We start from the raw sequence: 16,352 nt of genomic DNA, 5'->3' as shown, positions 1-16,352 counted from the left end.
TATCTATACATTTCTGAACAGAACATTAACTAATACATGAAAAGGGTACCAAAATACTTTGATATTTTCATATGCATTCATATTTGTATTAATTGCAGATCGCATTATATTAGTGACTTGTAAATGATGGCTATTATAAGAGGTTGGCGTATAAGAAAATGTTATTTCAGTCTTTCTACTTCAAAATGTAATGTTTAAAGGGGGTCATATGATGCGATTTCAATTTTTCCTTTCTCTTTGGAGTGTTACAAGCTCTTGGTGCATAAAGAAGATCTGTAAAGTTGCAAAGACTAAAGTCTCAAATCCAAAGAGATATTCTTTATAAAAGTTAAGAGTCAACCACGCCCCCCTAAAACGGCTCGTTCTAACACGCCCCCACATATCTACGTCATGATGTGGAAAAATGAGCATAATGCCGCCCAAATGTGCACGCAAAGAAAGAAGGCGTGGTTTCAGTAACTGCAGTCGTGTTGAGGTAGCCATGTCAGGGAGACGCTGTGTGTTTCAGTGCGAAAGCAAAAGCACTTTATTTGACCTTCCTGAAGTAGATGCAATTAGGAATCATTGGTTAAGATGTATTTACAACAGAACAGCACAACCCAGATGTTCGAACTTGTGCAACACATTTTATGGACGATAAGGCTGTACAAGGCTGGCTGTGCACAAAGGCTATTTCTAAAAAAAAAGAAAAAGGGTCAATTTCAACTTTGCTATGACAATCTGCCGCTTCTGAATCAGTGACTGTGCCAATCAGAGCAGACTGCGCTTGTCAAAGGAGGGGCTTTGTAGAAAACGAAGCGTTTGAGAGAGGCGGGGCACAGAGGACCTACAATAATGTACAGTATTTGAAAAATAATGTGTTTTTTGAACATTAAAGCATGTCAACATATTCTGTTACACCAAATACACAAAATAATGATCTTTAAAAAAGCATCATATGACCTCTTTAATTCAGTGTGTTACTTGGTGTTTCTTTGCAACCATTTGTTTAATTTACTAGCAATTTCCAGAAAACTGTTTCAAAGTAAAATATTTTTCAGTGAAATAATTAAATCTGAAGAGAAATTATTTTTCCTTTACTATATTGACACGGATATAAACTTATTTTTTTTATTTACACTCAGGGTCTTTTATTACACATGTTTTGGTTAATGTCACTGTACATACAGTACAATCCTGTAATATAGGTATTATTGAATCAGTGTTATCTTCTTTCTATACCATCTTTGATTAGATAAGTTGATCGATGAAGTGAATCTTTATTTTTCCATTGCTTTCTGTACATACAGTAATCCATAAACTTGAGAACCTGAGAACTAGCTCACTGTTTTTACCACATCCAGTGATATATTGCTGCTTTAAAGTACATTAGGGATTGGTTTGGTGGTAACGGCACTAAAAATCTATTTCATATGATGCATTCCTGATTTCCTCTTGATCACACACACACACACACACACACACACACACACACACACACACACACACACGTTTGTTTTTGTGAATTGTGGGGACATTCCATAGGCTTAATGGTTTTTATACTGTACAAACTGTATTTTCTATCGCCCTACACCTAAACCTACTTTGTGTATGATTTATAAGTGTTTTGAAAAATGGGGACATGGGGTAATGTCCTCATAAGTCACCTTCTCCTTGTAATACCTATGTCATACCCATGTCATTATACAAATTTGTGTCCTCATATGTCACAAAAACGCGTACACACACACATGTCATTATACAAATTTGTGGTCTCATATGTCACAAAAACGCGTACACACACACACACACACACACACTCACACTCACATATTAGACATGAATCCATCACTCCATCAGCATCAGACCTGAAAGTGTCTAGAGCTGTTTTTGTCTCATCTCTTCATCTTCGTCAGTCTGTTCTTGGATATTATATGTCTGATAAGCAGATGTCAGAATAACAAAAGCTGCATATGTCTTGGTGGTTACCAATAATGGCTGAGCCAACACAAATCCCTTCGGCTTATTTAGACAGAGTCAGATTGTCTCGAGCCCTTCTCATGACACTGAGACTCGCGATCTGTCATCCGGGCTATTATGGATTATTCATCTAAGGGGAATTATGTGGATGAGAGAGGCAGGGCTTAGTGTCCAGTGATCTTCATCTCTTCAGTGCGCTGTCAGATTAATACCGTGCAATGTATTTAACATCACTTTGTTTAACAAATATCAGTTCACAGGATCTAATCCTATTTAAGATGACAAAAAGTGTAAGTTCCGTTCAAATTTGTCTAGTTTGTACATGACAGCATTGAGTAGTTAGATTCTAACATTTTCTGTTTCCCGTACAATGAAGTAATTCACTGCTTAACTAGTGCTTTCTTCTTAGCATGCATATTACTAGAATATTAGCCATTTATTAGTACTAATTAACTACATATTAATGCCTTATTCTACATTACCTACATCCCTAGTCCTACCCAATACCTAAACTTAACAACTACCTCACTAATTATTAATAAGCCGCAAATTAGGAGTTTATTGAGGGAAAAGTCATAGTTAATAGTGAATAATTGTTCCCTATTCTAAAGTGTTACCATTTAATCCATCCTTACTGAATAAAAGTAATAATAATAATAATAATAATAATAATAATAAAAACTTACTAACCTCAAACTTTTGAATGGTAGTATACATATCATCACTTAATGACAGAGCTTATGGTAAGTCTCTCTAGAAAGGCTATGTAGAAAATTAATGGGATTTTGACGTAGAGAACTTGACTAAGAAAAGAGTACAATGACACTGGAATGCAGAGGTTATCCAATCACAATAGAGATTGTTTACATACAGAAGTCTTAATGTTACAGCAGCAAAAACAGCATTTTTTAATTCTTAGGGTCAGTAAGTGGGGTATAATAGTCATGACTAACTGAATTACGACTATTTCTAGTGCTATACACCTTGACTAATATTATAAGTGAACTAAACATATAGAATAGTGTGAAATATGTTAATAATACATTGTACCTGCTATACTAGCAATCAAAAAGGAGAATCAACATATAAAGTCCAGTAGTTCAGTTGCTTTCTTTGTTCAACAATACAGTACGAGGGAGGCATGTAGCAGTTCTCCAATAAAATCAGCATTCAGTTATGTTTACTTGGCCTTTGTCTTGTGTGCAACGTAGAAACAACAGCCTGAAAAGACACATCTCTCTTCCAAACCCAAAGAGAGACCAGTATTTCCACACAACTCTCTCCAGAGATGAGTCTACAACAACACAATATATCCAGTGTGAATATTCACACTTCTATTTATTAGTTACTTTCAAGAACTTAAGATGAACTGTAACATTGAGTCGTTTGAAACTGCTTTATAGTCAAAGTATACAATATCTTCTGAACTCATTGCCCATCCCGTAAAGGAAACCATCTGTGAAGCTCTTTTGATTGAGCTGAAGCGTGGGCTGTCCTCTGAAGCTCTTGTGTTCGCTGTGCTACCACCACTGCATATGCTGACATCTTTACAACATAATTTGATAAAATGTCACTAAAGGGACAGACACTAAAAGACTCTTCCTGTAATTATCGAGAGGATTGCCTTCTTGGCTAGTGGGGTCTGTTTGAGATTTGTGCAGTATGGGAAATGCTCATGATAGAAACATGTATTTGCATGGCAGAAGTCACAGCAGATGTGTGCTAGTGGGACACACAAGACTCAGGCTTACATTTGTCAGCATCTGATTCCAACTGTACTGTTAGACTGTGACTAAACTAGGCACATCATGATAAGCGATAAATCACATCTCTTCCATGTTAATCCGAGTTTTCGTTTTTGTTAACAGCGCTCTGCATAAAAAAACATTCTGACAGTCAATTTGTATAGTCTCAGGCTCAAACAGCATAGCCAATGGTCATTTGGAGTTCTGTTTTATCAGCCCATATGGAAAGTCATGTTTTTACCAAGGTTTGCATGGTTCATAACCATGTTATGTTTGAGATACTTAAGAGAATGTCAATAACATCAGTTGTAAGTATAGTCTGTTATTTTAAATTCAAGAATTTTCTGCTTTGATTAGGATTTTTGGCAGCTTTCAGATTGGCTGATTCCCAAATTGTAAAAAGTGGGTCATCATGTGATTCAATGTTATTCAATCTAGTCATTTTAATTGCAAAACGTGTGATTGGATATTTCATGTGAGGAAGAAAATATTTCCCATTTTTTTTATATTTTCCTATGCAGAGTTTGCAACCCATTGCAAATTGATCATGCAGATTAAACACATTGACCAGCAGAAAGCTGTCAGGTTTCTGGACTATCTGTGTGTGTTTTGCTCCCCGTGACCCAGTTTTTCCTCATGTTAATTGTGTTAATTTGTTTCCAGCTGTTTCTATTTTGTCCCTCGTTATCCAGTGTTTAAAAAGTCCTAGTCTGTTCAGTTTGTCACGTCTACTCGTTCTCTACGTGTGTTGACTCAAGCTCCTATTGTGGATTATCTCCTGTGATTTTCATGATTGATGATCTCGTATAGATCCACTCCGGACCCAGAGCCCAGCCCACCATCTCCCCGCTAATGCCCGAACCCTCCGACGACGGAGAGCCAATTCCCGCCGCGATCTACGAGCCAGCGCAATGCTGAGTGACTGATCAGAGGATCGCCCTGAACGTAGAGCTTAACTCGTCAGACCAGGTGCGAGAGCCGGCGACAATGCCCGTCACGAGGGAGAAAGCCGCGGACGATGTGAGGCACGACCATGTATGGCACGGCGAAAGTGCCAAAGCCAAGAGGAGAGGGCTCCAGTCCCCGAATCCAGTCCAGAGCGCCCTCCAGTGCCCGCTCCTAGAAAGTGTAGAGGGGGCTCCCAATCCAGAGTTTAGCCCTGAATGCCTGGAGGCTCACAAATGCCCGCCGTCCCACCCACTCCTGCCTCCTCCACTGCTGTCGTCTGGCAGTCCCTCTGCTCGCCCTCAGCCCACCATCATTACGGTGCGAGCACCACGGGTCTGCCATCCTCCAGCTTTGCCTTGGCTGGAGAATCCCTCACCTCCGCCACCAGCCTCCGAGGCCCGGACTCCGTCTCAGCCCGTAGACCCAGCGGCTCCACCTCGGCTCCTAGTTCCCTCGCCTCCACCGTCACCTGTCGCTCCACCGAGCTCCCTCTTCCCTCCGGCTCCGCCTTGATCGGGCGTCTACCCACCATCGCCTCAGGACTCCTCTCCTCCGGCTGCACCTCGTTGTTCCATCCCGCCAGCTCCACCTGGGTCCTCAGTCGCTCCAGCTCCGCTGCGGATCTCCGGATCTCCGCCACCAGAGCCCTCGGCTCCACCCTGGCCCCCCAGATCCTCGGCATCCCCCTGGCTCGTTGGCTCTCCGTCTCCGCCTTGGGCTCCTCTGCCATCTGCTCTGCTGCCGTTGGTCGGCCCACTGGAGTCGGCGGCCATTCCTCCTCCAAGGCTCCTCCCTCCATCGGCTCCACCAAGGGTTGACATTATGGCTGTGGCCTGGGTCCAGCTGGGCTCCTCCTGCTCCAAGCCCCTCCTGTCTCCTCCCTGGCTCCTCCCTCCATTGTCTCCTCTCTGGAATCTGTCTGCCGGCCCCCGCCCGAACATCCGTCCTCCTCCTTAGCCTCCTCCTTAGTTCCCACCCATTTCCCCCCCTCTGTTGTTCTACGGTGCAAGGACAAACTTTCCGAGAGGGGGGCGATATGTCAGGGTTCTGGACTATCTGTGTGTGTTTTGCTCCCCGTGACCCAGTTTTTCCTTGTGTTAATTGTGTTAATTTGTTTCCAGCTGTGTCTATTTTGTCTCTCGTTATCCAGTGTTTAAAAGTCCTAGTCTGTTCAGTTTGTGTTTGTCAGGTCTACTCCTTCTCTATGTGTGTTGGCTCAAAGTCCTATTGTGGGTTATCTCCTGTGTTTCATGATTAAAGACTGTTAAACGTTTCCTCGTAACTCCAGCGTGTTCCCTCAACAGCGTAACGTGACAAAAGCTGCTTGGTTTGATAATGATTTCTTTGAACTGTGCTTCATCCATCGCTACACAATTGACTAGTAATACAACAAAAGTTTGGTAACCGATAATATTTGGCCACAAATCAGTTTTTTGTAAGGTTAAAATCATTAACTGAAGTTTAATGAATGCTTCTCAGTGATTGTTAGTTATTTTGCAAAATACATGAACTATATTAGGTATTCATTATATTTTTACTTATCCTATCGCCTTTATCATTTAATGTGTATTTGAATAAATCTGTCATGAAAACAAGTCTTCATTACAACCACTGTTTAAACGTTATACATGTATATTTTGTTTATTTTAACAACAAAGTGAAAACATAAAAGTTGAAACAAATATATAATTAAAAAGTTAATATAAAAACTGCATTATGTGCAATTGAAATAACTTTTTACGAGTTGTTATTTGAGTGTTGTTTGTTAAATAAATTTGAATACTTAATTGACTATTAAACAAACTTTTTCTTTCCATTTTCAGATAAATTAAAACTTTAATTTCAGTTTCGTTGTTTCTGTAAAAATTCATTTCGGTGCATCACTACTATTGACAACAGACAATGTAAAGTTTTGAAGATCCTTTTTTAAACCTGTTAAATGGATGTGCTGCTGTGCCACTGAGACCTGCTGGTACTGCACACATTGTCTGAGAAACTGTTTATTTGATTATTTTTGAATGGATCTAACTGAATGATTCAATCTGGTGGAATGGTTTAGATAAGAATGATGTGGATTAGTCTGACTGGCAGTGGAGGACTGCCTTGACTAGGTCTGGTTTGGATGAATCTGATCAGATGCGGCTGTTATCTCACCTGTGCCACCTCCTCAAAGTCATCGTGGCGTTTCTGCAGGGCTCTGGCTCTGTGCAGGGATTTTCCCACACCTGTATGTTTGCTGAGAAAAGCCTCTCCATGATTCTCTATCCAGTCAATAACCTGCAACATACAAACACACAATCCATTCAGAGCATGGGGGGAAAAACACAACACAGAGCTGAAAGAGAGTCAAGTGAGCTTCTGTTTTCATTAGTCTATTTAATTGATGTGACACATAGAAAGGCAGTTATTTAGGAAAACACACACACAGGCTAATACTCAGTGCCTGTGACTGCTCGTATACTCTCATGGGCATATGAAGAGGGAGCGATCAATCAGCATTGGTCTTCTGTCCAAAAGGGATTCAAAGACACTTTATCTTTATCCCTAAGGACAGTGTTTTACCAGTAACATTCCTCCAACAACATCCTCTGATTAGACTGACAGAAATGTCACTCAGACAACAAAATCAACATGTAGAGCTCCAGTACTGCTGCCACTCTCAAACTAAACACTGAGAAAAGGTTGAAAATATATAATCAAAGAACAAACTGTTTATTTTTAATGTATTTGTGTATATATATTTATAAGCACATACAAAAAAGACTTAATGGAGTTGTCAGTTTAGATTAATTTACATGTCAACTTAGTCTTTTATATTTCTCCTAAATTTCCTTAAGGTACAGTAACTTGGAGGGTGAGGTATCGAAGTCACAATATCTAGCTACTGGGGTGACTCAGGGCTCAGTTCTTGGACCACTTCTCTTCTCTATCTACATGGCATCACTAGGTTCTGTCGTTCAGAAACATGGCTTTTCATATCATTGCTATGCTAATGACAATTAAGTCTGCCTCTCATTTCATCCTGATGATCCGATGATAGCTGCTCGCATCTCAGCATGTCTAACAGACATTTCTTGCTGGATGCTTATACAACATTAGGAAGATAAGGCCCTTTCTATCAATTCTTTGTTCAAGCTCTTATTCTGTCCAGGCTACACTATTGCAATGCTCTCTTGGCAAGTCTTCCAGCCCGTTCTATCAACAAATTCAGAATGCAGCTTACTACCCTTACTACATTTACTTGTCACAGCACTTATATTGTTGCTCTTTTGTTAAATATAAATATTGAAATGAAAGCATAAAATAAAGTTAATTACTGAAACCAATATGTCTCTTTAGTTTAATTTATTTAATTTGAGAAACTACCACAAAGCATCTGACCACTTTTTTTCCAGTTACAGTCATGGTATCTGTGGTTCTTCTACTACACTTGCATGTTTGCAAGTGATACAATGATAATCAAACATGTACACAATAGCGTCAATTAGTTCTTGTTTCAGCTACATTGATTAAAGCATCTAGGGCATGTTCTAAAACCAGCTTCTTTCTTTCACACGCATATTAACAGAGGCTGATGAGATAAATATAGCCCTGCGTGACGAGTCCATAACAGGATATGGCTGTTCAAGGCAACGGTCTGGAGTTCACAGATGGCACCCATTACATCAATCAGTCCAAACACCTGTTTGGCCAAATAAATGAACTTATAGTTCAAAAACAATCAGGCATTTGTGTTCGACTATCAGTCATTGTGACTTGCAATATGGCTGACTCCAGAAATCTGTGCTGTCTTCATTGAACTATTGATTATGTTTGTAATGGCTGTTTACATAAAGCAAATCAAAATTATGATAATAATCAAGTACAAGAAATAATCAAGGAAAAGACATAATAAACTGAACAGACTGGAGTATTTAGTAAACATTCAGAACTTATACAATTTCTCCTGTTTTAGGGGGCAATGACAAATAAGGATGTCCAAGATGATGATAAGGAAAAAGCTTTGTAAAAAATAGCTTTAAAATTATGGGAGCTTATTTACACAACATAGAACAGGTAGTTGCAACATTGTATCTCTTCTGACTGAATTCTGACTTTTTTCTCACAATTGCAAGTGCATATCTTACAATCAGTGTTGGGGGTAAAGCATTACAAGTAATGCGAGTTAAGTAATCAGATTACTTTTTTCAAGTAACTAGTAAAGTAACGCATTACTTTTGAATTTACAAGAGAATATCTGTGTTACATTTTCAAATAAGTAACGCAAGTTACTTTTTTTATCAAATTTATTGATTGACGGCTCTCCTGTCCCCATGTTGAGAGAAATCAGAAGATGTTACTGCAGTTCTAAAATAAATATGAATATGCATTAATTCATCTCACTCATAAAAAAAACCCCCACAGATTCAGTATTCCTCAAAATGAATAAAAATAATGCAACGCAGAATATGACGCAAACCTGCAATAATACAAATTTAAACAACACAAATATCCTTTATGTATTTAATCCCATTCTATTAAGCAATGTCTTTGCTTCTGACCTTCGATGATCCAGTTCAACCGTACTAATAAGCACTAATTACTCTAGATGAACATTTGTGTGTCTTTGTTTATTGCTGAAGTGTTGAAATGTCTTCTTCTGCATTCTACTGTACGGACGTAAACTTACTTTCCCTTCAGCCTGAGGCTTATTCATTTCACTTTTGGTGTGAAAAGGCTTTTATATTTGCCAAAAATATAACTTTTATATTTTAAAAACAAACAAGCAAGCCCTGTCCAGATTTAAAAAGTAATGCAAAAGTAACATAACGCATTACTTTCCATAAAAAGTAACTAAGTAACGTAATTAGTTACTTTTTTATGGATTAACGCAATATTGGAATGCATTACTTTTAAAAGTAACTTTCCCCAACACTGCTTACAATTCCCACTTTTTTTCTCTCACAGTTCTGAGTTTATATCTCACAATTCTAAGTTATAAACCGGTAATTGGGAATTTACATTTCACAGTTCTGACTTCTTTCTCAAGAGTTGCGGGTTTATGTCTCACAGTTGCAAGTTTGCATCCCACAATTTTGACATTTTTCTCAGAATTCTGACTTTACATCTTGCAGTTCTGTTATATGTGACCCTGGACCACAAAATGATTTATACATCATCTGAAAGTTGAATAAATAAGCTTTCCATTGATGTATGGTTTGTTAGGATAGGACAATATTTGGTCGAGATACAACTATCTGAAAATCTGGAATCTGAGGGTACAAAAAAATCTAAATATTGAGAAAATCATCTTTAAAGTTGTCCAAATGAAGTCCTTAGCAATGCATATTACTAATCAAAAATTAAGTTTTGATATATTTACGGTAGGACATTTACAAAATAGCTTCATGGAACATGATTTTTTACTTAATATCCTAATGATTTTTGGCATAAAAGAAAAATCTATCATTTTGACCCATACAATGTATTTTTTGGCTATTTCTACAAATATACCCCAGCGACTTAAGACTGCTTTTGTGCTCCAGGGTCACCTATCTGGGAATAATTTTTTCTCAGAATTGTAATGGGGAAAAAAAGTCAGATTTGTAAGATATAAACTTAGAATTGTGAGATAAAAGTCACAATTACCTTTTTAATTTTTCATTTCATGTTAGAAACAAGCTTCCATATAAAGTGCATGTGTCAAGTTCTTTAAAAAAATGATTAGATTAATATTGATTTAATGACTATAAACTATCAAATTGGTTTAAATATCAAGGATAAATTATGTTATTATAAATTATGATAAATTATTAGATTATTATATAATTTTTTTAATGACCTACAATCATAATGACAATAAAAAAATAAGGTCACACTTTATTTTAAGGTCCAATTATCACTATTAACAGACAATTAACTATGAATTTGCCTCAATAAACTTATTAACTTATTATCTGCTTATTAATAGTTAGTAAGGTAGTTGTTAAGTTTAGGTATTGGGTAGGATTAGGGATATACAGTAGAAATGGTCATGCATAATAAGGCAATAATCTGTGCTTTATAACTACTAAACAGCCAATATGTTAGAAATATGCAAGCTAATGAGCAACAAGTTCATAGTGAGAATTGGTCCCTAAAGTGTTACCAAAAGTAAAAGTAAAATATTTAATATAAAAATATATATTACATAATAGCAATTTCAGATTAGCAGCACAACTTTTTGACCTTTACCAGAAAAACACAGGAATATTAAAGTATGTGTAAAAAAGAGAGACTCTAAGATATATAATGTCAGACTGATACCAATGGAACGGAATCTCATGGGTGTAAAGCACTCCCACAGTCTGTCCCGCTATGACTCACAACCCTCATTTACTCCAGTTATCATGGTTTCCCAGGTAACCGAGTCAAAAGCACTTGTGTGTTCTGCTGATAACCTCATGACTCACTACCAACCACAACCAATTCACCACTAACCCCAGAAAGAAGCAGAGAAAACACAGAAGAACCGCTCTGAGCCTATCAAAACGGGCATCTGACTGCCTCAGACTGAGGCGCAGATCATAGAAAGAGCTCTAGGGAACAGTGTGTTGAATGCACAAGAGTGTTTTTAAAGAAACAGCTCATCCAGAAATGAGCATGCCTCTTAAAAGAATTTAAAAACCAATGTTTAGCAGAATGTTAACTCTCAAGCTCTAAAAAAAGAACCTTTTCAGGATGCACGTTCTCATTTTTGTGGTGAACTATTCCTTTAACTGCAACTAGTAGCATTTGTGCACAAACAGGACTTGTATGTGTACGAGTGTGGGAGGTCTGTTCATTTACTCTAAATAACTCAACCTACTCATTACCTGAATTTAACTGCACACTTCAAGACATTTGGCTACCTCTCCGCCTCCGTTACTCAAGAATTGCAAACATTTCAGGGTGAGGCAAACTAACATCACCAAATATGGGTAATAATAACAATCCGTCTCTCAGAAAACATCCAGTATGCTGATATCTCATTCAAATCAATGATCCAGGTTTATCAGAGCCGTATGTTTGTGTTTAAAGTGTTTAGCGTGTTTCACCTGATCAGCGTTTGAAGGGTGAAATCTAACTCCACCTATCACCAATCGACACATATCAGACAAATCTGATGCTTTAACCAATCAGCAGGACAGATCAACATAAACCCTCATCGAATGCGATATAAAAATGTAATTATTTCCTTGATAAATCTACAAAGCAGTGGGTGAACAGATGTGAAACACAGTCCATCACCTGGAATACAATACGTTTGATCATCATTACCAACTGCGTCTGAATGTGTGCAGAAACACGTACAAAAACATGTATATTATCTTATATGCATGGGTTCTGTTGAAATAAAAAGATGGGGTTTTCTAAAGAACTGTAGAATAAAAAGCGTTCTTTATATAAAAACTGAAATCTGCTTTACATCATACATCAATGTTTTAAAGAAATATGTGTCAGTAATATTTTTATTATGCAGGAACTGGAAACAATACACTTTAAAATAATGTACTTAAGTTCGAAATTAATGTAATATTTTTGGACACTCAATTGGATGTTCGTTGCAATTAAATGAAAATGTATTATAGGTCAAATTTATATTAAATACAATTAGCTGAATTTTAGAGTGCTTTTTCAACCAATTTAAGTAGAATTTAAGTACATCTTTATAAATAATTTACTACTAATAATACTACTATTATCTCTGAAATGTGGTTAAAGGGTACTGCCGCATGTACTGACAAGCATTTAACTAAATATATTTAAAGCCAAATGAACTAAAACATACTTTGTCATTTCTATTGAAATGTGTTTTAAGATATAAGATTTAATTTAATTTAAGATTATTACAAAGTGCATGTTTAAAAGTGTGTTAAGAAACAGTCATGAAAGTGTGCTCTCTTTAAGTACACTTAAGAATAGTTTTTTCCCCTTAAAATATATGCTTTTAAAATTGTAAGTACACTACAAGTGCATAAAGTTTATCACTCTGGAGTCAGAAGGTTCAGAAGAGAGAATAGAGAAGACTAAATACCAACCAATACAGTGCTCATAATGACTGAAACTGATACAGGCGTGCAGTAATGTCCGTTTTACGGTCAGTGTAATGAAGGGTATCATCTGTGCTGCTCTCTGCCCTGCATTTGGCCTGTGGCTGGCCTGAATATGGCCCCTGTTTGGGCTGGGGTTGGCCTCATTGGCTCTTTAGCTCTTTGGTTCTGGTTCAGATCTTGATTTGGCCTGATAAAGCCTGAGCTGAATCCAGGCCCAGAGCTGCCACAGACCCGCTGAAAGAGGCTAATGGAGAGATATTAACTGCTCCCCTGGGCAAATATCCAACACTGAACATAGTCGAAGAAAAAATACACGCTGTGTATAAAACTGTACAACTCCAAATTCATGGTGAAGTGTTGACAAATTTCCTCATTCACCATTCTGCACTTTAAAATTATGGTTGAACTTCTGCACATCTAAGAAAAAAACAACAACAACAAAAATTTTTTTATTCATTAAAGGAGACTTATTATGCCCCTTTTTAAAATATGTAAGTCTCAGGTGTCCCCAGTGAGGTATGTCTGTGAAGTTTCAGCTCATAATACCCCACAGGTAATTTATTAGATGATCATTTTGAAAAATTGCTGTTTTCGTCCATGTCTCTTTAAATGTAAATGAGCTGCTGTTCAATGATGGCTGTGCCTTTACAGCTCGTACCTCAGATACTCTGCTAAAAGAAACATCTGTTTGGTTTTGATTACCCTGTCTATCATGCTGAAATCATGCGTTTTAAACCATATACAGTCTTCTGAGCGCACACATCCGAAGCACACACACAGAAAGCGGCTGTCACATGGCATGTGAGTACTAAACTAAGTTCTCTTTCATATCTTATTGTGCTTAAACTGTCAAATACACACAAGTTTATGTTAAAAACACACAAGTTACAAAAACAGTCAGTTATGTCTGTGAAGGTAAACAGCTGGGAAAGAAATTGCATGTTTTTTTTAACGTTTTCTTGGGTTGGTAGATGCACCGGGGACCCAATTATATAATTTAAACATGGGAAAAAGTCAGATTTTCATGATGTGTCACTTTTAAAGTAATGGGGTGGAACCATGGTAAAGTTATGGCATCAGATGGTAATACCATGGTATATTGATACAGTATATCACAGCATTTTACCATATTTACAGTATGTGGCTTAGTGTTTGCTGTACATTGCAATGCAAAACTGCTGTATCTAAGTTCCAAGTTAATGAGAGAGTCTAGACATATTTGAAAATGTATCTACCTGTTGAACGTCCTGCTGAAAGACACAGAGCTGCAGCCTCTGATGCAGACGGACTTTTCGGTGCTGCCAGATGCTCTCCAGACGTCTCTGGTGATGCAGGACCTCATGGACCACGTCCAGAATACAGTGCACAGCTTTAGAGTAGTTAGCAGTTGCAGTCAGAGACTCTGAGTTAACGGGACTCAACGGCCGCTGAAGAACATCCAGCAAAGCCTTCCCATCCTGGCTCACCTGCAGAGAGAGAACGAAATGAGAACTATTAATCAGCAGGGATGCGGTAATCTGAGCAAAAGTGATAGTAAAGACAATCATAATGTTACAGATTATTTCTATTGCAAATGCATGTTGTTCTTATCTTCGAAGAATCCTGAAAACTGCATCATGGTTTCCACAAAATATTTTGAATTGTAAAAACATTTCACAATATTTAATGTATTTTTGTTCAAATAAATGCAGCTTTGGTGGGCATAAGAGACTTGTTTTAAAAACATTTTAAAAAATCTTACCGACCCTAACCTTTTGAATTGCAGTGTATTTGTCTTAAGTGGCTTAAAATATCTTTATAATCATTTTGACCAAACAGAAATGGTACCAAAATATTATTATTATTATTTTAAATTTGTGTGTGTAAAATAATTTAATTTCACAACAAACTTCATTTTTATAGGTCAGAGACGCTCAGCACTAGAATCAATGTTTGTTGTTTTCTATCCACAGCCAAATATGGATAAATACTGTCTCCTATTATCTGTATGTGTGTGTGTGTGTGTGTGTGTGATTTTCACATATTCAAAGATTGCTTTCTAATACAACGGCATTTTAGTGCCACGGTAAAAAAAAAAAATACTAAACAAAAATTCTAAGATTATTAGATTAAAGTCATAATATTTTGAGAAAAAAAATCCAAATTACGAGAATAAAGTTATAGCAATACGACACTTTATTCTTGTAATTTCAACTTTATTCTCGAAATATTTCCACTTTATTCTGGTAAATTTTACTTTATTCTCTAAATATTTTTTATTTTATTCTTTTAATTTCGACTTTATTTTTTAAATATTACATTTAAATTTAAATAATTTTAAATATTATTTAAAATATATAATCTTGCAATTTTAGATCTTTTTAATGTGGCACTAAAACGCTGTCATTTTCTAAATAAATATAAAAAATTAAATATACAATAAATTAAATTTCAACAGTTCATTTCAATCATCTTTTCGTTACTGAAGGTGTTAGTGCTTAGTGAGATAAACATAACTACTAAAGTGATAAACATAACTACCCAAGTACTACTTGTGTTTGTGATCTTAACAACTAACCAACCCTAAAAATTATTTATAAGCATGTAACTCACTCAGCATTGCTCATTGCCATTTGTTGGAAACCCAGCACATATTTGATTGAGTGAAACTAACCTTAATGTTGTATTGTGTACTGAGCTCAATATGACAACGTGACAGTGAATGATGCTATGTTTTAAATGAGATCTACAACAGAGAACATTCTCTAATGTCAGATCAATAAACAGAGTCATGGGTAAACGATCGAGGACTTGGAAACGCAAGGATGAACATTCAATCATGCACAGGACAGTCTGTTTGAGGGGTGGAGGTCTGTGAACTCACGTAGTACAACAACATCATGGCATTGTTTTCCTGTTGTGTCTTCAGATTAATTAGGGCTGGTTCACTAATTTATTTTAGATCAAACAACATTAGTACAGCTGTAGGCTGATTATGTAACATAAGCACAGAGACTTTCCATCATGACTGAACAGTTTTAGACATGACCGACACCTGGGTGATTGTGGTGTATGTTGATGAAAATACTTAAAATATAACTAAATACTTAAAATAAAACATAAAAATAAATACAATCTAAAAAAGTACAGCATAGCCAATGATACAATACATTAAAATTACATATGAAGCAGCTACCGTTGTGATTCCCTATTACGATGCAGTGCGATCCGATTTCGATTAGATTCAACACAATGCGATTTAATGCAATATGATGCAATGGAAAAAAAAAATTATGCTATGCAATTGGTACAGATACTGTAGTTCGCTTTTATTTCTTTGGTTTAGACAGACAGACAGCCATGTTAATCTATATTCTATGTGACTCTCAGTTTAGAGAGGAGAAATCAATCTACTTATAAAATATTGGACACCAAAATTATTGTGTATTTATATTGCATCTACTAATAATTATGTATAAATAAATCATTTTTACCGATGCAAATATGTTAGAAATGATGCATTGCGATACAAATGTCAACTTGTATTCAATGCACATTTTAAATCGATGCATCGCATCGTTAATGCTGATGCACCAACGCAAATAGTTGAATCTTACCTTCCCTAATATATATATATATATATATATATATATATATATATATATAT

At 36.6% G+C, this 16,352-nt stretch overlaps 1 protein-coding gene across 2 annotated transcripts in view; it reads right to left on the bottom strand.

Annotated features, from left to right (window-relative positions):
* Positions 1-16,352, bottom strand: part of LOC107559538 (kalirin-like) — a 153,734-nt gene that overhangs the window by 111,725 nt on the left and 25,657 nt on the right. For both annotated transcript variants that reach the window (XM_016243397.1, XM_016243399.1), the window contains exons 7-8: positions 13,942-14,172; positions 6,807-6,929 (exon numbers count right to left, since the gene is read on the bottom strand). In XM_016243397.1, coding sequence (XP_016098883.1) covers positions 6,807-6,929; positions 13,942-14,172 — 354 coding nt within the window. The remainder of the gene's footprint in view (positions 1-6,806; positions 6,930-13,941; positions 14,173-16,352) is intronic.

The sequence above is a fragment of the Sinocyclocheilus grahami genome, unplaced genomic scaffold, assembly GCF_001515645.1.
Source record: "Sinocyclocheilus grahami isolate Dianchi unplaced genomic scaffold, SAMN03320097.WGS_v1.1 scaffold690.1, whole genome shotgun sequence".
Lineage (NCBI taxonomy): Eukaryota > Metazoa > Chordata > Actinopteri > Cypriniformes > Cyprinidae > Sinocyclocheilus > Sinocyclocheilus grahami.
The sequence above is the reverse complement of the archived record's forward strand: the minus strand, read 5'-3'. Positions and strand labels throughout refer to the sequence as shown.